Raw genomic sequence first — 24,786 nt, 5'->3', positions numbered from 1 at the left:
AAAAACTATAGGTCTTGGTCTATAAATTTGAGAAGTTAAACAAAATAATGATCAAACAAATTACATGTCCACTTCTAGAGAAGAGTTGTTGGCCGTTTAGTCTAATGCCAAAGTCATTAGGTTTTAAACAAAAAGAAACCCTAGAAAGTTGCCGAAGAACTTTTAACAATTTGACATATATAATCATGGGAAGAATAAACATATAAGCAGCGTAGTTCTGGCGTTATTTGTCCTTTTGCAAATCTATTATATACAAAGTTCAATTAATGAAAGGTTTAATACACCAAATTTAGTTAATTTAGAAGTCATAAATATAAGGAAATAATTAAATGATTAAAATTTTAATTGATTTCGCAGTTTAAAAATATTAGGAAAATAGTAAATGACTATTTTGTCTATTGTAGAGTCTTTTAATGAAGAGAAAAAAGTTCAATCAATATTTCTAATACTCTTATTGCTTTAATATAGTACAAGATTTAATTCACACCAATGTGGCTGCCTGGGAAAAAAAAACCTGCATTAAGGTAACTTCCTTTCCTTTTAATTTGATTCACATATTTTATACTTTTAAAAATATTTTTTGAACTTAACACTCTACTCACAGAGAAAATTACGTGATGAGTCACAATACAATAAATAAGAACAAAAATAGCAGAACTTTTCATATTCTAAAAAAAAAAAAAACTGTTTATTACATATATAACACGGTAAAAGAAGTATGTGAGGATGGGAATATCCCAAAAATTAGGATTCAGTCATATCTTTTTGTCCCAATTTTCATTTATCCATCATTTAACCCCCCGTTTGGATGGTGGTTTCCCGTGGTTCATTAATGTATCGTTTTCTATGAAACCATGTTTGTTTCCATTGTTTTTAAAATTATGTGGTATGGTGTTGTAAACTCGTGGTTCATTCCATAGTTATATATCCATGAAAAGTCCCAATTTTTGTAACCATGAATTTGGTGGTTTTTCTGTGGTTACGTATTTCATTTCCCCATTATACCCCCACCCTCCACCATCTAGCCCCCACCCCCACCCTACCCCACCCCTGTCCCACCCTCCACCATCCATCCCACCCCTGTCCCACCCTCCACCATCCATCCCACCCTACCACTCGCCCCCACCCTACCCTACCACTCGCCCCCACCCCGCCCTACCACCCATCCTCACCCCCAACTACCCCACTACCCACTACCCCTCACCACCGCCCAACCCCACCCCGCAATAACTCACCCCCACCCTACCACCCACTACCCCCCAACCTCATCTTACAACCACCCACCTCACACCAGCTTCCCCTAAACCACCCCCACCCTCATCCCACAACCACCCATCTCACCCTACCCACCCCTCCACCACCCCCACCCACTACCTACTTATTTTCTAAAGTTCCTATTTTATTCTTTACCTGAGTTTTATTAAAATATATAAACTAATTTCTAATTAAGAGTTAAGGGTATTTTAGTAAACTTACAAGTTATTATACAGTACCATACAGTCAAACCAAACAACACAAATGTTATTAAACTACAACAAACGATACAGTCTATCCAAACATTGTGTTTATTAATACAGTACAATACAATACAATACCATATTGTACATTAATGAACCACGGGAAACAACCATCCAAACAGAGGGTAAGAGATAAACACATCATTTGTCTCTCTGATTTATGATAAACATCTACCAACATATCAATCCTCTTCAACCAATATATTCTTCATCTCCTACTCTCATCCCTCCATTCTTTCATTTTCCCTTCTTGGTTGATAGATTTACACAGGGTTGATAGCCCCACTAACTCCTTCAAATCCTTACAATTCAATCTTCAAATCAACATAGCTCCGGCCCTTCCAAGCACATGCATACATTAAAAAAAATTGTCTAACTTAATAAACCAATAAAGAGTGGAGAAAGTTATCAAACAACATACATATTATCAAAGCAAAATATGATACTAAAAGCGAAGAAAATTACAGGAAGTTTTTAAGGTGGTACAAAGGAGAGAAAATTGTATTGATATTCGTACGGTGAAACTCTATATATGGAGGTCATCTGTGTTTCATACGTGGTTTGAGAGATTTTATGGTTTAGTAATTCTATTATTAGTAGGCTTAAATGATCCTATTATTAGTTGGTCTCAAATCCCTAAATATTAGGTAAATTATTTAATGTTATGATTGTATTCAATATGAAACTACTAATAATAATTTGAGAAAAAATGTAAATGATAATTTTGTCTATTGCGAAGTTTTTAATGAAGGACAAAAAGTTCAATCAACATTTCTAAGGACCATCGTACTTTTAATATAGTACTAGTCTCTATTGACGTGCGTTTCCACGTCATTTACTAGCTCGTGCAAGTTATTTGAAATCTATTGAGCGGAAAGGAGGTTATACAAATATGTTATCTCGCCAAATAGAACTCATTACCTTGTTACTGAAACTCAAAAATAAAGACAATCTTAATGTATATTATATAGTTAAAGTTGAAGTCAAAGTTCTTAGCACAAAACAGAGACGAATCCGGGATATGAACTCTATAGGTTCAACCTTTAAGGTTTTTAGAATTAACTCATTATATATTTAAATTATATCTACTATTTGTTATAATTTCAATGAATTTTTATATCTAAATTTCTATTCCACCTCGAAAGTATTAGGTTCAGATAAACTCGGCATCATAACGATAGATCCGCCACTAACATAAGGTATATTCCACGTCAATTACTAATATTTTTGTAAGTAAAAATAACGAAACACATACACATTATAAAAACATTGTATTGAATTATAAATTAGAAAGTAAAGCGACAAAAATTGCAATTTTCCTCCCTTCATAAACATTAGTGCCCTTTTAGTCTGCTGACGCTTTAAATACATGGCATAAGACGTTAGCTCCAAGGATTTGTTAATCATCCATGCTTAATTATGCGTAATCGGCGGAAAGAGCCTTTGTTTTATAGAAAACACAGCGGCAGCTTGACGTTTTGGAATTAAGTTACAATAGATTGTTCCCCAAATGGATTCAAACTCCTAAAATGGAAAAGTTACAATATCATTACAAATCCAGTAATCAAGAATTAAGTCAGAATAGGCTACGTATTTCTTGTGAAACTCAAAGATAGAATTATAGGAGGAAATTAAATTGCCCAATTCCTAACCAATTTCAGAGTCTTATTAAGTAGTTCAATCAATATTTTAATTAACGCAGATTACAGTTTTATCCAACATAGAATGTGACTGATCAAAGGGTATAAAAGTAGTTCAATATTTGAAGGATATTTTGGTCAACCAATATTTATATTCATGCTTTTAAAATAATACTAGTCTCTACGAATGTGTCACGCACGTTATCCCCTATCAATCGTAAGCAATGTTAGGTAATGTTATTTGAAATTACGTAGGAGTATAATTAATTTCACGAGGTATAAAATTTTATTTGGCCGTATCCCATTAAAATGTTGCTTTTGGTACATATCCTTTAGGTTTCTCGTCGAGGAAAGAGAAATTTAACGAGACCAAATTACTAAATGGGTATTCAATATTCTAAATGTTATTTTATGTACACAAACTATTATCGAAGAGGCAGAGATTGAAATTATATAACTCTAGTTAAATTGCTTAAACATGGCACACTGCTTTTTGTTATTTTCTCCCGTAGCTATCTTAGTTGGAAAGAAAAATAATTCTGACGTAAAAAAAATACAACAGATCAGTGTCATCTTAAGATTTTTAACAACTCTACGTACAATGCTTTCTCTATGCAGTACACTATTTTAAGCTATTAATTACTTCAAAAGGGCAATTTTTGTTTACTTGTCCTTTGTTGAACTCTCGTGAAAGAAACAATTCCGCATTTCTAATGCCGGTAATATGTTTTGGAATATTTCTTTCCATTTTTAGAAAATAAGACCCACAAACATAATTTCAGTTAGAAACCCTATTCCTTATATCTTTTAATGTAATGTCTCATTAACGTAACATCCTAAGAAAACAATATCAATGCACTAAGTTTTTCAAAATACATACATATCGAGAATCAAATTTTCATTATATTGAAACAATATCATTTAGAAAATTTACTGTGGTGTTATCTTGAGTACCCCTTAACCTAATGATCCATGACAGCTTTCTCAGTATCATTCACATGAGATAATTAAACAAATGACAAATTCTGAAAATGTTAATATTCCTATAAATCAAAAAGTTCTCAAATACAACTATTGTTGACATTGTAACGACTAATCTTTCGTTCCTGAAAATAATAATCAAGACAAGAAAAATAGCGACAAAGAATAATATTTGATTTCAAGAATTTGCGCGGGGGTTACAATCTTTATGAAATCTTAAATAAAAAGATGTAATCCTCTGATTCTTCTCCTCACGATACGACCGTCAATCAAGGGCTTTTGCTTGTTCTTGAATGGACGAATCACTTGTTGTTGATATTTCACTACGAATGCGGAGCCGAGCTTTAATCACAAACGTAGAGGTATGGAAACTTGCGGCTCACCACTTGGAGCGAAGACTTCTTAGTATGTGGAAGACTTGCGGCTGAGAGCTTCTCTATGTCTATCTCTCCTTCTTTTGACTTTATGAAGACCCCTATTTATAGTTGTAGGGGAGAGCTAGGGTTTGTAGATGATTGGTTGAACCATGTCATTTGAACACTTGGCGACATTTGATTGGTTCTTCTATTGACTTGACATGCTGTGTCATTTATGCACGTGGCATGATTTTATTGGTCCTTGATTTGACTTGGCGCGCCACGTCATCTGACACGTGGCATGGACCTTGGGCTAATAAAGTGGGCTCATCATGTGAAGTCCGACAAGATAGACTAGCCCAATTGAATTGGTGTTTCAACTAAGTCCATACATGTTGGATTTAAACAATAAATCCGATTATGTTAGCCCATAATATTTGTTTGGACCAATACATTTAGAATTTAGAATATGATCCAAATTAATTTGTGGATTTAAGTTCGATTAAATTTCAGTGTCTACAAATGCCCCCCTGCTTCAAGGCTTGTCGAGCTTCATGACTTGTCAAACCTTTAAAGACAAGGCTTGAAGTATTCACGAAGCGAACATTTTTTTTTTATTATTATTATTTGCCTCCATATAGTTGATTTCCCGCAAAATATTTGAAATCTGACGGGAAATAATTGTGCTCAAGCTCTTCAATCGTGTCGCAAGCGAATTTTTACCACCGCCATAAGTAAGCCTAATCCTACTAGGAGAGAACAGTGACTTTACATCCATAAGCACTCTCCATATTAGTAAAAAATAGTGGCTTTCCATACATAAGTATTTTCCATATGCAAACACTTTCATATTAGGAGAAATCAGTAGCTTTCCATACGTAAGTATTTTCCATGTGCAAACACTTTCATATTAGGAGAAATTAGTAGTTTTCCATACGTTAAGTATTTTCCATGTGCAAACACTTTCATATTAGGAGAAATCAGTAGCTTTCCATAAGCCTAGACTTTCCATATATAAAGCCTAAACTTTCCATAAGCTTAAGTTTTCCATGATTAGATTCCAACTGGAACAAAGATTTCTTTGTGTAGTCCATGTAGGAACCAGATTTTGACATCTATAAATACACCCCTTCTCTTGGTGTTTGGGTATCAATTTATAGCATTGTCGAGTTGGTTCGAACCCATCGCTCTATCAGGTAATTTTCTTTCAATATGAATTTTCGTCACTTTCTTCACAGCTTACATGTCTGTGGTAGAAAATTCATATCTCAATGTAGGAACGTCGAAATCATGATCCGCTTGATGTTTTGGAAACTAGACTCGTAGAGCTACGTCATACGCGAAAACCATGACCAAATTGCTTATATATTTACTCAGATATTGATCGAGAATCAGACCTTCAGTTCTGGTTCACTGGTTCATTAGTTTTGTGCGTCCTGACGAAAAATCTTATATCTTGACTTAGGAACATCGCAATCACGAACGGTTTGCGGCGTCGGAAAGAAGACACATAGAGCTACGTCATATACGAAAACCACAATCAAATTGCTTCTATATTGGCTCAGGTATATTTCTTTTAATCAGCCACAGAATCTGATTTTGCATATGTATTTTCGTCACTTTCTTCACAGCTTACATGTCTGTGGTAGAAAATTCATATCTCAATGTAGGAACGTCGAAATCATGATCCGCTTGATGTTTCGGAAACTAGAATCGTAGAGCTACGTCATACGCGAAAACCATGACCAAATCGCTTATATATTTACTCAGATATTGATCGAGAATCAGACCTTCAGTTCTGGTTCACTGGTTCATTAGTTTTGTGCGTCCTGACGAAAAATCTTATATCTTGACTTAGGAACATCGCATTCACGAACGGTTTGCGGCGTCGGAAAGAAGACACATAGAGCTACGTCATATACGAAAACCACAATCAAATTGCTTCTATATTGGCTCAGGTATATTTCTTTTAATCAGCCACAGAATCTGATTTTGCTTTCTTGGCTTTGGACATGCTCTACTAAACTTACCTGTCCCCTTTTTTTATTTCTTTTACAGGTCTTTGGGCGCATCTGTACGGATTTGAATTTAAACAATGATGATGCACTTTCGTGATCGCGATACGCCGCGTCCTCATCTAGAGATAGTGAGCGACAAACGAAATCCGAACGCCAAAGTCCTTGCCTTGGAGGTTCAACCTCCAGTGATCGGTGCTTTCTCACTTGACGGAGAGCTTTCTACGCTTCATCTTGCTGAATTGTCTAAAAAGGAGACCAAAGACGTCATGAGCCACTTCTCAGGCAAGGCCACTGTTATGGACGTCCCTCTGTTGAAGTCCGCAATTCATCGAGAAGTCGTGCCCACCAAATCTTCTCATCCCAATAGATGTTTCAACAACTGGAGTGTCCCGCCTTCTGGTTTCGGAAAAGTTTGCTACACACCCGGCTACTGGGAGTGGGTGGAAGATGTGCTTCCTCGCTATAAGGAAGTCTTGGAGCGTGTCAAAGTTTACGATGCCATCTACGCTTCTTTGTTTACATATGATTATGATGACAACGTACTGCATGCTTTTTGTGAGCTTTGGCGTCCGTCTACCAATACGCTTTCCACTTTCGTCGGGGAGATGTCTATCTCGCTTTGGGACTTACGAACAATTGCAGGACTTCCCATTCACGGATCTTTTTATGATGAAGTTGTTCCTTCGGCGAAAGAATTGACACAAATGGACAATCAGGGGAAACCATGGCTCCCCAAGAGCTGTCTATACTTGTTTTCAGCCTTTTACAAACTTGTCGAAGGTGGCCGCCATGAGGTGTCCATCCATGATTGGGTGAAATTTTGGTTTAGAGGACCAAGCAGGTACGCGGAACCTCCGCAAAAGGCGTCGAAAGGTCGTGCAACGAAGCCAAGATTGAATCACAATCCTTCCGGGCATATTGACATGAATTACTTACCACGAACCGATGAGGAGCATGCCCCCTTCGTCGAGCTAGGAGTGGAAGATTCACTTAGATATGAGACGAATTTGTCGGCTTTCCTAACATGTTGGCTCTGCAAGTTTGTTCTCCCCCATAAGAAAATTGATTATGTGCGTGCTAGCGTTTTTAAAGTGGCGAGCTTGATGGATCATGGAGAGAAATTCTCTTTGGCAGTCCCAGTCCTTGCGAGCATATATCGTGGCTTGAGAGAGATCTCTACTTCTCCAGACTTGAAGCAGGGGGATATATTTTCCCCATACACTATGTATATGGCTGGCTAGGAGAATATTTTAAGACCCATCATCGTGCCAATCACTCACATCGGAGTATACCTTTATGCAAGATTTCTGGCGAGAAGATGGCCAAATACTTCAATTTTTCTGACGCCCGAAAGTTATTTCAACAAGATGATGCCCGCCACCTCCATCATTTGGCGTTGCTACAAGGTAGAGAATTATACTTCACCGATACTGGCGATCTCTCAGATTCATGGAACGATACTATCATAAGCCTTCGTTCAAGCTATGTTACACTTATGCATGATGCGGATCTCATCGTGGAGTCCTATAGCCCTTATAGGTTTAGCAGACAATTTGGTTTTTGTCAAGACATCCCTGGAGACCTCATGGAGCGACCATACGATGGCACATTGCTAACACTAGCACAACTTTGGAATTCTTCAATTTGCCTTGGAACCTCTTCAAAAGTCATAATTCCGGTGCGCCCATCAGAAGGTAGTTCGCCTTTAATGACTCGTGAGTACATGGAATAGTGGCTAGCCAATCGGACAAATCCATCAGAAATGAGTCCTCGAATTATTTCACAAAAATCAAAGCAAGATCATACACCTATGTTGTCCAAAAGAGGTCCGACTCGAATGAAAGAAAAATCGCATCCTTCTTCTAAGTCCGAGGTGCAACTTAATGATACTCCGCAAGCTCATGAAACTTCTTATAAATCCAAAACCTTGAAGGATGTTGAAACCCCTATGGACAAAGGAGTTAAACGCGTCCGACTAGTCTCCAAGAAAAGTGCTACGGCTCCTAAGGTGACCAACAATACTTCCAAAAGAAGGGAGCCTTCGAGTTCATTGGACAAGGGCGCCAAAGAAACATCAAGTCTCGCACCATCTTGCAACAAAAAGTCTCGCCCTTCCTCTCTTCCTATCGATGTTGGAAATACCATCGCATCCTCTAGTTCGACGGAGAGTAATACAAGTGGAGATCGACATTGGAATCGTTTAGAAAGGAAATCGAAGGAGTCCGACGATCACCATAATGAATTCGCTGATTTGGACGCTATTAGCATTGGATCTGATATCCATCTGGATGGGGATCCAAACTCGATGATGGGCTTGGAAGAAGTAGCAGAACAAGTAATATTTCTTCTCTCCATATTTTCTGCATTTACACTTTTTGTTTTTAAATCTGATTTTTTTTTTGTTTTGTAGTTGGGTTTCCAGAAACTAGACGGGATGAACGCGGCTGAAGTTGTCGTTGATCAGATTACACATCCGAAGACCTTCAGACCTTCCTCACAGCCATTGTAACCTAGCGCGTCGAGCTTTGATCCACAAGGGACTATTTTCCGCTTCAAATCAACTTTCGTCTCTGAGATATGGGGTGCATTGTGCGGATGGATTACACAATTTTCTTTAGGTTCCTTAGACAGCTTTATGGTGTTGGAGGCAAGTATTGCTTCGACTCTTGAGGAACTTAGGAAAATCAATATTATCGATGTTTCTGCTTTGGAGGGTCTTGTCGAGAACTTCTTCAAGGCGTATGCAGAGTATGACTCTTTGAAATCGTCGAAGATGACTAAAGAATTACACCAAGAATCACTTTCAGATGCACAACGGCGCCTCGATGATGCTAAACAAGAACATGGAAAGCTAGATGGGTCCATGAAGGAGCTTCAGGCAAATCTTGCGAATGTGGAGAAAGACTTAGCAGCCTTGAACTCTAGGAAGGAGCAACTTACTGCATTCCTTGACAAACACCAAGAGGAGTTGTCCAAAAATCAAGAGAAAATCGCCATTACAGAGGGCGAGATTCATACTATTGAAGCTAATCATGTGCTATCTGATGAAGAAGCAGAGAGACTATCCAAGCTTGAAGAGGCGGTTGAGAAGAGTCGTCAACAAATCCTATGCTTCAAGCCTTTTCCGTGACTTAGATTCTTGCTTAGGATTTTTACTTTTTAATTGCTTGTTATGATGTAGTGACATTTCCTTCTTGAAGCAATAAAAGTAGTCGCCTTTATTTCAACATGAATTATTTCGTCTTGTGATTTGGATCAGTTTTCTCTCCCCCTTTTTTTGAAGATAACTGAAGAATCTTTTTTTTTCTCTCTCGAAATTTAGCTTGAATTCTGCCTTGCTCAACCCTTCAGATTTGTGCTTTGGTAGTAGAAAATTCGTAACTCGGAGCACGAGCGTTGGAATCACAAGATTCCAATTTCTATGGAAAGAGGACTCATTGATCTACAATATATATAAAAATCACGGCCAAATTCCTTCTATATTTGTACAGATAATTCTCCAAATTTAGCTTAGATTCTGCCTTGTTCGACTTTTCAGCTTCGTGCTTCGGTGGGAGAAAATTCATAACTCGGAGTACGAGCGTTGGAATCACAAGATTCAAATTTCTATGGAACGAGGACTCATTGATATACAATATATATAAAAATCACGGCCAAATTCCTTTTATATTTGTACAGATAATTCTCCAAATTTCAACTCCGATGCTGCCTTGTTCTATTTTTCAGCTTTGCGCTTCGGTGGGAGAAAATTCATAACTTGGGGTACGAGTGCCGAAATGACGAGATTCCAATTTCTATGGAAAGAGGACTCATTGATATACAATATATCTAAAAAACAAGGCCAAATTCCTTTTAGATTTGTACAGATAATTCTCCAAATTTCAACTCCGATGCTGCCTTGTTCTATTTTTCAGCTGCGCTTCGGTGGGAGAAAATTCATAACTCGGGGTACGAGTGCCGAAATGACGAGATTCCAATTTTGTTGGAAAGATGACTCATCAAACTACAATATTTTTAAAACTGACGCTCAAATGCCTTCTACATATGTACAGATAATTCTCCAAGTTCAGCTTAGAATATCTTGTTCGACTCTTCAGCTCTGCGCATTTGTGGTGAAATAAAATCTCAACTCATCATAGGAGCGACATTCTAGCTTTGGCAAGCGACTACTTGAAGCATCCATCAGATGTTTTAGTGGCATCATTATTTGAAGAAGTAATGCCGACTTGATAGAAGCGTTTAAAACAAACTGCAATCATCTTTGGCTTCAACTGCTGTGAATTGTCTTCTTCTTTCCAGTCATGTTTGCCTCCTCACTCGGTGAAGAGGATCAAGTCATTTCGTAGTTCCGAACAAAAAGAAGGATTGTTTTTATGCGACTGAACTTAGAATGAAACTCTAAGCGCCTACGTACCTCGGTGAAGAGGATCAAGTCATTTCGTAGTTCCGAACAAGAAAGAAGGATTTTTTTTTTGGTGCGACTGAACTTAGAATGAAACTCTAAGCGCCTACGTACCTCGGTGAAGAGGATCAAGTCATTTCGTAGTTCCGATTTTTTTATTTTTTTTTTGTCCTAACTTTTGCCTAGGCCGCCCCTTTCGAGGTTTTCAACCTAGCGGACATTTTTTGTTTGTCCTAAATTTTGCCTAGGCCGCCTCTTTCGAGGTTTTCAACCTAGCGGACTTTTGTGGGGCCGTACACAGTTTAAACTCATGCGGGCCAGGAGTATCATCTTGCTTCAAGGATAGTACATCTTCAAGAATTTCCCGTTGATGGGACCGATCCGCAAGCCATCTGCATCTATAAGCTTGTAAGCACCACTTGTATAGGCTTCTTGGACAACATATGGCCCATCCCACTTTAAAGTGAACTTGCTTCCAGATTTATGAGATATGATAATAGGTCTTCTTACCGCCAGGACTTGATCACCAACTTGGAAGGACCTCAGGCGAACCTTTTTATTGAAAGCACGGGAAAGACGAGCTTGATAACATTCAAGGCTTTGCTGAGCTTCTAGCCTTTTCTCATCAAGGGCCTCTAACTCTTCAAGGCGTAGACGAGCATTTTCTTCTTCAGTGACCCCTTCTTGGATAGCGAGCCACAATGAAGGTATTTGGCGTTCAAGTGGAAGGACCGCTTCAGCTCCGTAAACAAGAGAATAAGGAGTTGCTTGAGTTGGTGTGCGATGAGTCGTTCGGTATGCCCAAAAAGCTTCTTCCATTCTATCATGCCAATCTCTTTTAGACTTGGAGACGACCTTCTTTAACAAGTTGCACAAGGTCTTGTTAAATGCTTCAGCTAGTCCATTTGCAGCAGCATAATACATAGACGAGTTTCGTTGCTTGAAGCCAAAAAGCTCGCAAATCTTAGTCATCAATTTGTTGGAGAACGGCTTGCCATTATCTGTTATGATATAACTAGGAATGCCAAAACGATAGATGATGTTTACTCGAATGAAGTTTGCCACATTCTCCTTTTTTACTTCTTTGAGGGCGACAGCCTCAGCCCATTTTGAAAAGTAATCCGTTGCAGCTAAGATGTACAAGTGGCCACCAGAAGATTTCGGTAGCGGTCCAACCACGTCTAGCCCCCAAGCGTCAAATGGCCAAGATGCAACAGTTGGATGTAACACCTCAGGAGGTTGGTGTATAAAATTTGCATGAAATTGGCATGCTTTGCAACTTCACGCATAGTCCAAACAATCTTTCACCATTGTTGGCCAATAATACCCCATCCTTTTTATATGAAAGTGCAGTTTTGGCCCAGATTGATGTGATCCACAAACTCCAGAGTGGGCTTCTTGCATAGCTTGAGTCGCTTCTTCTTTCCCCAGACAACGCAAGAGAACTCCCTCGAACGATCTACGGTACAAAGTATCTTTGTAGTAAAGGAAGCGAGGGGCACGACGACGAATTTCGGTCTTTCTTTTTGGATCTTCTGGAAGAATGCTATAACACAAGTAATCGATCATGGTTTGTCGCCAATCGACTTTCTCAGCTTCAGTAACGGCCACAAGAAGCTCGAGTTTGCTTTCTTCATCCTCATCGTCCTCTGGCGGTACTATCCATTTCTGGCAGATAGTGATTTGCGCTTGGTCAGGCAAAGTCAATGTTGAAGCCAAAGTAGCCAAAGCATCAGCTTTCTTATTTTCCTTTCTTGGCACGTGTTGGAGAGTTACGTTGCCGAGCCACCCAATTAATTTTCGTGCATAGTGATGATAGGGACGCAATTCTGGCTTTTTGACCTCGTAGGTACCCAACAATTGATTGATTACCAATTCAGAATCTCGAAAGACTTGTAATTGTAACTGCTTCATATCAACAGCCATTTCAAGCCCAAGTATGAGTGCCTGATATTCTGCAACATTGTTAGAGCAACATTGTGTTAAAGTGAAGGAATACGGTAAGACCTCCCCCTAAGAAGTGACAAATATCACACCAGCGCCAGCTCCTTCGCAATGTGCAACACCATCAAAATACATCTTCCAAGGCCGTTGAATCTCAATGACCATCGCATCCTCATCGGGTAGTTCATCAGTTAATTCCCAGTCATCGGGTATCGGATGGTCTGCTAGAAAATCCGCCAATGCTTGCCCTTTCACAGCTTTCTGAGGAACGTACACAATCTCAAATTGTTGAAATTAGAGATACCACCTTGCTAGTCGGTCGCTAAGGACAGGTTTCGACATCACAAATTTGATGGGGTTTGCTTTGGAAATAAGACGAACTACATGGGCTTGAAAGTAGTGTTTCATCTTCTGAATCGAGAAGACTAAGGCCAGACACAACTTTTCAATCGGCGAATACTTCAACTCATTTGGCGTCATCATCCTACTCAAGTAGTAAAGGGCATTTTCCTTCCCTTTGCTATTCTCTTGGGCTAAGAGTGCTCCAACTGAACTTTCTCTTGCCGATATGTATAGTATCAATGGCTTTCCAGGCACAGGAGCCGCTAGAACTGGAGATTTGGTCAAGTAAGTTTTGATGCTCTCAAAGGCGTTGGCACAAGCTTGGTCCCATTCGAAAGGAGCACCTTTCTTCATGAGACGACTGAACGGTTGACATTTCCCTGCTAGATTTGAGATGAATCTCCTAAGATACGCCAACTTCCCTTGCAGACTTTTCAACTCATGGATGTTTCTTGGCTCGGCCATCTTCACGATTGAATCTACTTTGGCTTGATCAATTTCTATCCCCCGATGTCGAACGACAAAGCCAAGGAATTTTCCGGAGGTAACCCCAAATGCACACTTCAAAGGATTCATTTTGAGTTGGTGCCTTCGTAGTAGGTCAAACACCATTCTCAGGTCTTGCAAGTGATCACTCTTTTTTCTTGATTTTACCACCAGATCGTCAACATAACACTCGCCGTTTTTGTGAAGCATGTTGTCGAAGATATTTTGCATAGCTCTTTGGTATGTTGCTCCAGCATTCTTCAAGCCAAAAGGCATTAATTTGTAGCAATAAATACCTTTAGGAGTGCGGAATGCGGTAAGCTCTTCATCCTTAGGTGACATGCGGATCTGGTTATAACCAGATGAGCCGTCCATGAAGGACATCGCCTCGTATCCAGTAGTGGCATCAATCATAAGCTCAACAATAGGAAGTGGAAATTCATCCTTAGGGCATGCATTGTTGAGATCCCTAAAGTCAACACATACTCGAATTTGTCCATTATTCTTTCTCATAGGGACAATGCTCGAAATCCATGTGGGGAACTTAACTTCGCGAATGAAACCAGCCTCAATAAGCTTGTTAACTTCATTTTCGATCAAGGGAACCAATTCGGGCCTGAAACGTCGTTGTGCTTGTTTGATAGGACGTGTGCCATTCTTGACAGCGAGATGATGGACCGCAACTTTAGGGTCTAAGCCAGGCATCTCTTTGTAACTCCAAGCAAATACATCCTTATACTCTTTAAGTAATTCAACATAATCACTCTCTTCATCGACTGCAAGTAAAGAATTTACATAAGTAGGCCTTTGATCTTCATCAGTGCCAAGGTTGATTTCTTTCAATGCGTCGACTGTCGTTTTTCCCCTTCTTCAAATTCGGGCGGAGCATCCTTAGCGTCTTCATCTTCTTGAGGTTCGCCATCATCGACAGATATATGGTAACACCAAGAAACATCCTCCAACTCTTCACCAACCCTTATTGGAGATAAAGTATCCCTTTCATCTTGTATAGCAACGTGATATGAAGAGCCAACACTTTCTTTATCTTCATCCCGCTCCTTGGTGTAGACCACAACATGCGACTTTGCTTTTATCACTTCTCCACATGAGACCACAAGACCCGTTTGCCGCCTCATCCTAGAAGGGATCAGACTTCGGAAATCTTTTGAGATATTTTGAGATTTGGGAAAAACTGATGATTTCATACGCTTGTGGTTTCTCCGAATCTTGCTTCCATTCTTCATTGGTCCTAACCTCTCAAATACAGAAACTCTTGCGGTCGACTTTCCCAGTCGGTCGAAGACAGACGGCCTTTTGTTAGAAGCAAGAGGTTCCTCTTCTGCAGTGATGTAGTTATTACTTGCCCTTCTTATGGAGATGCGAACTGGTGGGGGTTGTTTATACCCCAAACCTTCACGTTTTTGCCTCGCCGCAGGTTCCATCGGAAGCTTCCCTAATTTTGATGGTTCGCAAGGATTGTATCCAGCCTTTGCGAGTAGTTTGTAAGCATTTGGATCGAAACCTTCACCTGTACGCCTCGTAGGGAGTGCTTCATTTTGTAGCGAGCTGCTAGCCACAAATTTTCCGAGTAATTTCGTAGATGACATTATTGTGTCGATCTGCTTGATAGGAATGATTAGTCCTCCCAACATGTTTCCCTCGTCCTTTTTGGCCTTTGGAGCATAACGAAGAACAGAAGTCACTTTCTTACTCGAAGAAGCGCCATTTGTGTTGGGCAACTTATTGACATCGAAGGACCTTTGATCTTCCGTAACTGCTACCTTCTCCGTACAAGCAGCCACCTTTGCATTTTGGTTCATAAACTATCTTTTATCGCAACTTCATCAACTTTTGCGGCACATTTCTTTAAGTAGAACTTGGCATCGGCGAAGTGTGCTTCAGCTTCAGTGAAGGGATTATCATCGGCCATAATCTTCTTTTCAACTCCGTCTTCATGATACTTCAAACACTGGTGGTAGGTAGAGGGGATCACCTTGTTCTCATGTACCCAAGGCCTACCGAGCAAGATGTTATATGAAGTCCTTGCATCGATCACATGCAACCACGCGCTGGATTGCAACTCGCCGATGGTGAGGTCTATTTTGACAGCTCCTATGGCTCTTTGTCCCCCTTGGTTGAATCCTTGGATCGTCAAACGACTTGCGGAAAGATCCTCCATTGCGATTCCAAGCTCCTTCATTGTGTGAATAGGAAGGATGTTAACTCCAGATCCACCATCGATTAGGATTCTGTTCACCTTTTGGTCACGTGCAAACCCAAACATTAATAAAGGGCGATTATGAGGTATGTCGCCGAGTAGAAGGTCATCATCGGTGAATGTGATTTTGGCCATGCACGCATCTATGACTTCAGGAGATGACTTTGCAGAGTCTTCTGATGATGGTCATGACGAGGTCACGTTTTTCGCTTCCTTCTCATCAACGGTACAACATGAAGCTTTTACATCATCAATGACGAATTTGGTGTGAAACCAACTCGGCAAGTATTCTCCTAATGTTATTGGACGACGTGGTTCTTGGTAGTACCGCCCTCCTATTTTCTCCTTCTTTGGGTGCTTAGCTGGATTTTTTGTTTCAGGTTTACTCACCTTCTTTCCCTTAGTTTGTCGTTTCACTGAATCCTTTCGCGAACCTGTTTTGCGGTGCTTGCGACGAGTTACGAAAGTCCAACCCCCATCATCAAGATGACCACTTTGGTCTTCGTCTTCTTCAGACGGTCCTTCTTATACTGACACAATATCGCTCGATGTAAGAAAAGAAAACATTTCATTCACATTAACTGGTTCGAAGTCTCCAAACTTAATCATTCCTGCCAGACATATGTTCGGGATGTCTTTCTCTCCATATCCTTCAACAAAGTTGCAGGTCATGACTGGATCGAGTGAGCTAATTGTGACACCAACTTGATTTGCACTTTCTTTCTCATCTTCAAGTGAAATCTTTCCTTCGCGGGCTAGCTCCATAACTTTATCCTTGAAGACAAAGCATTTCTCTATAGGGTGGCCGATCAATCGGTGGTACTTGCAATAATTCGGTTCATCAGTTCTCCCTGCTTCATTCGGCCGCTTCATCTCGGGTAACTCAAAAAGTTTCAGCCCAAGAAGTTCATCAAAGATTGCAGAAACGTCTGAATCAAGGAATGGATAATCCTTCTCTTGCATCTCCTTCAAAGTTGGTTTTCTGTTCGCTCTATCCTCCAAAAAAGTTGACTTCACGCTCTGCTTCTTGCTTACTTTAGTGGTGAACTTCACAGGTGCAACATTAACGTTCATGGATTCTTTGTTTTCGGTCTTGGAAAAATATCTCCCCGCTTTCTTTACTTCTTGCTTGTCTTTACCTTTGCGGGATTCGTAGACCGGCGGCGCTTCACTTCCGACTGACGCCATGCTTAACTCCATGTCATGAGCACGAGTGGCCAATTCTTCAAAAGTCTTAGGCTTTATGCCTTGCAAGATATAGGTGATACCCCAATGCATACCTTGAATGCACATCTCTATTCCCGAAGCTTCGCTGAGTCTATCTTTGCAGTTTAGACTTGCATGCCTCCATCGATTGATGAAGTCAATAACTGGTTCTTCCTTTCGCTGGCGAGTGTTTGTAAGTTCCACCATGCTTACGGTGCATCTTGTGCTATAGAAGCGGTTGAGAAACTCCTGCTCCATTTGCTCCCAACTATCAATGGAACCAGACTCAAGGTCTGTGTACCAATCAAAAGCATAACCTTTAAGGGAACGAACAAACTGTTTGGCAAGGTAATCACCATATGTTCCAGCGTTGTTGCATGTTTCAATGAAGTGTGCCACATGTTGCTTCGGATTTCCCTTGCCATCAAACTGCTGAAATTTTGGGGGTTGATAACCGGCAGGCATCTTCAAGCTATCAATCCTTGCAGTGTACGGCTTCGCATATGTAAGGGATGATTTTGCGGAAACATCATATTTATCCTTGATGGTCCCCATGATGAACTCCTTTATTTGATTGATTGGAATCATCCCTTCAGAGGAAACTTGGATTTCTGAAGCATGTTCCACTTGTTTTGCGGGAGATTCAATCCTTTCTTGTGCTTGCGGACGTTTTCCAGGGGCATGATTCGAATCCCCCTCCATCACACTATCAAACCTGTCTGTCAACTTGACAATTCGATTATCTTGATCTTGCACATATTTGGTCAAGTCTCCAATTGCCTTTGTCAAGCTCGCGAGTTGTTCTTCAATAGTTGAAGCATTGGTCATCATCGCATGCATCACCATCATAGATGAAGAAGAATAACACAGATTTTCGCGAACATAGGATACGGACATGCTATGCGAAGTAGATCCAGTGCTCAAGACGTCATCGTCAGCTTGCCTGATGGATTTCTTGGGCTTAGATAAACTAAGTTGGGCGAGAACCCTCTCCACCATTTTGGCGACATTCTCCCCTTCTTCTGTGGTGTTTGCGGAAGACGAACCAAAGACGACAACAGATTCAGGCTGTGCTTGCGGAACTCGTTGCCATAGCAATTTGGCTTGGTTCCTTGTGACAGGTCTGGTGCTCCCCTCAATAACATCTAGGATGTTTTCAACAGCAACGGAGAATTTGGATCCGGTAGTTTTTGCGGATGCGGATTTCGAGTTGACCTTCTTGAAAGCCATCTTAGTGTTTTTGAAGTTCGACTATTGGAGAGAAGAGATGAGAGGTAAAGATTGTCCCACTGGGCGTGCCAAATTTGTAACGACTAATCTTTCGTTCCTGAAAATAATAATCAAGACAAGAAAAATAGCGACAAAGAATAATATTTGATTTCAAGAATTTGCGCGGGGGTTACAATCTTTATGAAATCTTAAATAAAAATATGTAATCCTCTGATTCTTCTCCTCATGATACGGCCGTCAATCAAGGGCTTTTGCTTGTTCTTGAATGGACGAATCACTTGTTGTTGATATTTCACTACGAATGCGGAGCCGAGCTTTAATCACAAACGTAGAGGTATGGAAACTTGCGGCTCACCACTTGGAGCGAAGACTTCTTAGTATGTGGAAGACTTGCGGCTGAGAGCTTCTCTATGTCTATCTCTCCTTCTTTTGACTTTATGAAGACCCCTATTTATAGTTGTAGGGGAGAGCTAGGGTTTGTAGATGATTGGTTGAACCATGTCATTTGAACACTTGGCGACATTTGATTGGTTCTTCTATTGACTTGACATGCTGTGTCATTTATGCACGTGGCATGATTTTATTGGTCCTTGATTTGACTTGGCGCGCCACGTCATCTGACACATGGCATGGACCTTGGGCTAATAAAGTGGGCTCATCATGTGAAGTCCGACAAGATAGACTAGCCCAATTGAATTGGTGTTTCAACTAAGTCCATACATGTTGGATTTAAACAATAAATCCGATTATGTTAGCCCATAATATTTGTTTGGACCAATACATTTATAATTTAGAATATGATCCAAATTAATTTGTGGATTTAAGTTCGATTAAATTTCGGTGTCTACAGACATATGGTAAATCTAGCGAATTTTGTCGATTTCAAAGTCGTAAATTTAAGCGGTCTTAATCCTAAAGCATATATGACATATGGTCTAATAAATACCTAATCATTTTCTGAGTTAGAAGTAAAGAATTTTACACAGACAAAGCAATGTTCAATCACAAAAGTACTCCTAGAAAAATAAGGTTACCGATGGAATATCTCTCCGATTTTCTTATTTTATTATCAATATTTAATAAGTAGTCTTTTCCAAAAATATTTTTCATTCTCTAAACAAACATTAGAAAATTTTGGCCAGCACAAAATATGATTAATGAGTTTTAGTTTTTCCTTTGGCAAACTTCATAACTTATGCATGTAATCATCAATTTGAATACGAATATCAAAATTGAAAGCTTCAACTAAAGTAACTCACTTTGAAGAATATTTCAACAGATGCAAATCTTAAAGACCAATTCACAAACACAAACATAAAGTGATAACGCATTACCTTACTTTAAAAAAATAAAAAAATAAAAAAATTGTTCGCCTGTCATCTCTTTCGAAGTAGCTTCAGCTTCCTAGCTAACCAAGAAAAAGATCCTTTTCGATTCAACGGATACCTCTCAAGCAAAATAATAAACTAAAAAGTATAATAATCAGAAGAAGCAATATCTTTCAAGAAGTCTACTGAATTTTATTATCTTCTTTTTGTAATAGTACACGAAGCTTAAAAATAATACAGTAGACTCCTTAAAAAATTTATAATGGAGAATGTGGAATAGAAGACTTGCGAAAAAAAAAACCCTCAAATCTGCAAACAAAATTGAAGAAGTGCTTTTATTACTATAATTGTCTTGTTAATTTGGACACCAAATCGCATGCATGTCTGGTTTGGACTCTTTATTCAGTTGCACTGCTTGTTCAATAAACTTTTGTGACTGCCCAGTTGGTTAATATAGTTAATGTAAAGACTTGTCTTTGTGATAAAAGTCTTAAGTCAATTTGAATATGAATAGATTTAGTTCCATTGTCGATTTATCAGGATTTTCTAGTAAGTGGAACATAGTTAATGTAAAAGATTTATCTTGGTGATAGAAGTCTTACGTGATCAATATGAACATGGATTTAGTCCAATGCTGATCACCAGAATGTTTAAATAATATAAGCGGTCACAATTCTTTTTTAATTCACAAAGTTCACTATTAGGCAAAGTCGAAATATTTCGATTTAGTCCAATGCTGATCACCAGAATGTTTAAATAATATAAGCGGTCACAATTCTTTTTTAATTCAAAAAGTTCACAATTAGGCAAAGTCTAAATATTTCGATTTTATTTGACATTCATTGATTTTATTTTATTTAGCTTTAAAAGGGTATAGTCAATTAAATTTTTAGGGCTATTAGGTTTATAGTTTTAGGTTTAAGAAGTATGTCCAAAAGAAATAGGATTAGAGCTCGTTAAGGGTATAAAAGTCGTCCAATATTTGAAGGATATATTCATGCTTTTGTAATAACTAGTCTATATGAGCATGCCTCGCATGTTATTCCTTGACAATCATAGCCTCGCATGTTATTCCTCGACAATCATAACAAATGTTAGATAATGTTATTTGAGATTATATATTATTTATTTTATGAGTGCAGAAATACTATTCGATCGTATCCACATAATACTTCTAATTAAGATATTGTATTTTGGTGTATATCCTTTATATTTTTATCTATGTGGAAAAATATATTTAAAAAAAAAAAAGGACAGCCCGGTGCACAAACATTCCGCGCTTTAGCAGGGCCCAGAGAAAATGTTAGGACTAAAATAGGAATTGAGCTAGCTTATGACCATATATTGTATTTATTTTCATTATATATTGAAAATTATTACTAAGAAAAATAATTTTTTAAATTAACTCCACTAACACATTTCTATATCATTCATTTTATTTGTTGTAATTCTAAAGATCGTATGAGATCACCGTACCCTGTAAGAAGATAGGATGGAAAAGTAACACTAATAAATGAAGAATAATGCCAAGAACTTACATAGTATATATTGTCAACATAAGATTATTATTAATTAAGAGTCATAAATTCGGCAATATGTCTTTAATTAAAAAAAAAAAGTTGTTGAATTCGAAGACTTTAAATTCCTTTTCTTGCCTTTGTACTTTTTAATCGTGTCCAAGAATTATAGTGGTAACAAATATTCTTTAGTTAATTAGTTTGCGATTGGGAAGTTAAATTTGATTAAAACTCTATTTTCAACTGTGGTTTTGTTTTATATACCAAAATAGGCAGTAGAAACAAGATAGAATTTGACTAAAAGGGTATATAAGTCTACCAATATCTAAAGAATATTTTGGTCAATCAACATTTATATTCATGTTTTTATAATAATGTAGATAGATATAGATAGATAGATTAATTTTGATTAAATAATGTGGGACCCACCCATCATTTTCCATGTTAAGGGAAAAAATCCTCAACACAATGACGTCATAAAATTTCCCCTATTGTGAATCTGCGATGTCTGAGTTTGTTCTAAGGACTAGTTGGACCATTTGGATGTCGATTATCACGGGTCATTTTGGCAGTACAACAATTAATGTGTAGAGTGCAGCACTCTTAAGCTAAGAGCAAATGAATATTTACAATTTTTACCTTATTTTTCTAATCCCATTAAAATATTAGTATTTGAAATGATGGATGGCTTACATTTGCTCTAGGAGTAGTTGGAAAGCGTATCCTAGTATAACAATTAATGTGCTCTTAATTAAAGCAAATGAAGCAAATGAAGAATGAAGGTATCTTAATATAATTTCTCAATCTAAAGCGCTATAAAGCTAAACGCGTATGTATCAGAGTTAAGCATAATTAAGCTTTTTAGTTATCATGGAGTTTAACATTCACATTACAATTAAGGTAGCTCTCAAATTTGCGTTGATTTATGCTATTGTAAGCATGGCATGGTGGTACTTGCACACTATCATACGCCGGTGCCGGAACAACAATATCAATATTGCCGATGAACATGAGCCAACACCTGCACCTGCACCAATACCGGCCATAAACCCATCCATCAACGTCCAACTTCTAGTTCCATTCTAATTTTGGGACATCTCTCCAAGAAGGCCGTAAATATTCTCAGGTATATTTTATCCATCCACTTTAACTCACTACACTTAGATACTGAATTCAGTTGAACCTATAACTTAATATACACTCCATCCACATGTAGCTTTTGTTTAACTAAATTATATATGGATAACACATTATCTGTATTTCTAGTAAATTATTTCTTCCATTAATGCTTAACGAATATTTTTGATGATGCTGAAGTGAGCTGTCAAATGAGTTGTTAGTGAGCTGGCACCAAGTTAGTGGTTAAGTTAACTGATTGTAATTAGTAGTCAAAGTTAGTTAGTTAGAAGTTTGTTGATATAGTCGGTTAGCTTAAATATAAATAGTGGTAGTTAGTTTCAATTTGTTTTAGACTGTATAGATATTCTCTCTCTATGAAGATTGAAACAGTTTCTTCTCTCTCAATTTTGTTCTTCACTCTCTCAATATAATTCTTCCATTTCTTCTCGTTTACACTGTCTAAGACTCCATTAATGAGATTCATCATGGTATCAGAGCTTCAAGGTGACGTCTCTTCACGCCTTAGTCGTTGTTTATTTAAAATGGAGCAAGTTAGCGGATAATGCAATAGAAGAAACTCTTCAAGATTTGCCCAACCTTTTAAAACTAAGGCTAGACCAGGCTTACGAAGGCGAAGTATTGAGGTTCAGGGCAGGTGGATTCAAGAAACTGAAAAGCTTAAGTGTTCTGCACTTTACAAAACTGAGACAGATTAAAGTGGAAGAGCGTGCAATGCCTTGCCTTGATGAGCTTCAATTGCGCGACTGCAAATTAATGAAGGAGTTGCCCTTTGGGATTGAGAATTTGAGCAAGCTTAAGTATTTGTCGCTGGAACAAATGCCTGAAAAGTTTTTAATCACTGTGAAGCTTAAGGACAGTCAAAGCGGGGATTACTAGAAAATTGCTCATATTCCTGGACTTATTATAGTAGACTAATAAAAAAGCTGACAAACATCTTTTGCTAGAATAGGGACGAAGCTAGGGAAGAGGAAAAGAGTTCATTCGAACCCCTCCATTGGAAAATTACATTGTGTCAATGAGTCAATAAGGTCAAAAGTCTTTTTTTTGTATATTGTTTAATCCTTTTGTCTATTCACATGTTTATTTTTTGCATCCCCTCGATAAAAATCCTGCCTCTTATACTAACTGAACTGAGCTTATGTAGTTTCACGCATTTCTTCTCTTCTTTCACTTGATAATTTGTCAAAATCTCCTAGTTCAAATGGGAAAAAATGGTTCCACAAAACATCCAAGCAACAGAGCAGTACTTATATAGCAACTATATCTGGTAAGTATATATATTGTACAATTCTATTAATTAATCTTGCACAATTCTGGTAAACATGAATTACACTCAAACCTCTCTATAACGGCATTGGAAACCTCTCTATAACGGCATTGGCTGCTTTAACGAAATGTTGCTATAGAGAACATATAATATAATATAATATAACATGAAAAATCAGTTCAAAAAATAATTTGAGCGTTATAGTGAAATATTGTTATAGAGGATCGTTGTTATAGAAAGGTCTGACTGTATATAGGGAAAAATGGAATGTTCAGATTACTTTGTCAAGGAAATTAAATCAGATCGAACTATCAAGTCTTACAGCCTAGTGATATTGATGAGCGTCTTTCACAATATTCAAACAACAATTTGTTGGGCCGTTTTATCGTTTGGCTCTTGCATAAATCCTCCCCAGGCCCAATTACTTCAACTTGGTCTGGTCCGTCTGGTGGTCTATTCACAACAAAACCTTGGAAGCCAGACTCTTTGGAGCAGGTGAAAAGGAAGGCCAGTCATTTAACAAGTGACATCAAATATACTTCTTCCATTTCAATTCATATGAACCTATTTGTGACTCATTTTACACCACAAGTTTAAAAGTATTCTCTTTTTCCTTAAATTTCGTGGCCAGTCAAATGGTTCACATAAATTGAAAGAGTATACAATATGAAGATATATATGGACCATTTTAATTGTTTAGAGATACATTTGGATCATTTCAATTGTTCATGGGTATGTTTCAAGTCACAATGTTGATGAATATGTACACTTTATCTCTCAAACAAAGATGCGTGAGTAAATGTATAATTTAGATGCCTACTCTGACAAGAAAATAAAACATGTGAAGCTAATAAAGTAAAGATAATTCTATTTGAAAAGCACTCACTTACTATACAGGTTCTAGGGTCCCGTGAAACCCTACATATCAATGGCGCCCATGGGGTGATCTCGTAGTACACACGGGGTTGAGGTGATGGGTCGGTTGGTCCATGGATTCTCTTTCCTTTTCTTTTGCGCATTTCACTGAAAGGGTTGAAGGGATTTATAATGTATATGTACGCAATTGTTACAAAAGTTATTATTATTCAATCCTTTCGATCTATGATTCTATCCTGGATCTTACTTCTTCAATTTTGTTACACATAATTTTCTTTGGCACAATGCATAAACAGGCCCTACAACTTGGCATCAGCT

The 24,786-nt window shown here is 38.3% G+C and overlaps 2 protein-coding genes across 2 annotated transcripts; one reads left to right on the top strand and one right to left on the bottom strand.

The window, feature by feature from the left end:
- Positions 1-8,021: 8,021 nt before the first annotated feature.
- Positions 8,022-9,748, top strand: LOC132614664 (uncharacterized). The gene is made up of 2 exons (XM_060329171.1): positions 8,022-8,847; positions 8,923-9,748. The coding sequence occupies exons 1-2, from the start codon at positions 8,275-8,277 to the stop codon at positions 9,019-9,021; spliced, it is 672 nt and encodes a 223-aa protein (XP_060185154.1). The 5' UTR covers positions 8,022-8,274; the 3' UTR covers positions 9,022-9,748.
- A 1,502-nt stretch (positions 9,749-11,250) lies between these two features.
- On the bottom strand, positions 11,251-14,391 carry LOC132612672 (uncharacterized). Its single transcript, XM_060326787.1, has 5 exons — positions 13,855-14,391; positions 13,243-13,761; positions 12,951-13,119; positions 12,242-12,869; positions 11,251-12,193 (listed from the first exon to the last, which is right to left on the bottom strand). The coding sequence occupies exons 1-5, from the start codon at positions 14,389-14,391 to the stop codon at positions 11,251-11,253; spliced, it is 2,796 nt and encodes a 931-aa protein (XP_060182770.1).
- Positions 14,392-24,786: the final 10,395 nt, after the last annotated feature.

Source organism: Lycium barbarum, chromosome 10 (genome assembly GCF_019175385.1).
Source record: "Lycium barbarum isolate Lr01 chromosome 10, ASM1917538v2, whole genome shotgun sequence".
NCBI classification, from domain to species: Eukaryota; Viridiplantae; Streptophyta; class Magnoliopsida; order Solanales; family Solanaceae; genus Lycium; species Lycium barbarum.
Note: the sequence above shows the minus strand (reverse complement) of the source record. Positions and strands in the feature narration are given on the sequence as shown.

What these genes read in the sequence shown, in the direction of transcription:
- LOC132614664 (XM_060329171.1), top strand. Translation starts at nt 8,275, where the DNA reads ATGAGTCCTCGAATTATTTCACAAAAATCAAAGCAAGATCATACACCT. An exon ending in TGGAAGAAGTAGCAGAACAA is followed by an intron (nt 8,848 to 8,922) that starts GTAATATTTCTT and finishes TTTGTTTTGTAG; the next exon opens with TTGGGTTTCCAGAAACTAGA.
- LOC132612672 (XM_060326787.1), bottom strand. Translation starts at nt 14,391, where the DNA reads ATGCCTGGCTTAGACCCTAAAGTTGCGGTCCATCATCTCGCTGTCAAG. An exon ending in AACACTACTTTCAAGCCCAT is followed by an intron (nt 13,120 to 13,242) that starts GTAGTTCGTCTT and finishes TACGTTCCTCAG; the next exon opens with AAAGCTGTGAAAGGGCAAGC. An exon ending in TTTCATATAAAAAGGATGGG is followed by an intron (nt 12,194 to 12,241) that starts GTATTATTGGCC and finishes CTATGCGTGAAG; the next exon opens with TTGCAAAGCATGCCAATTTC.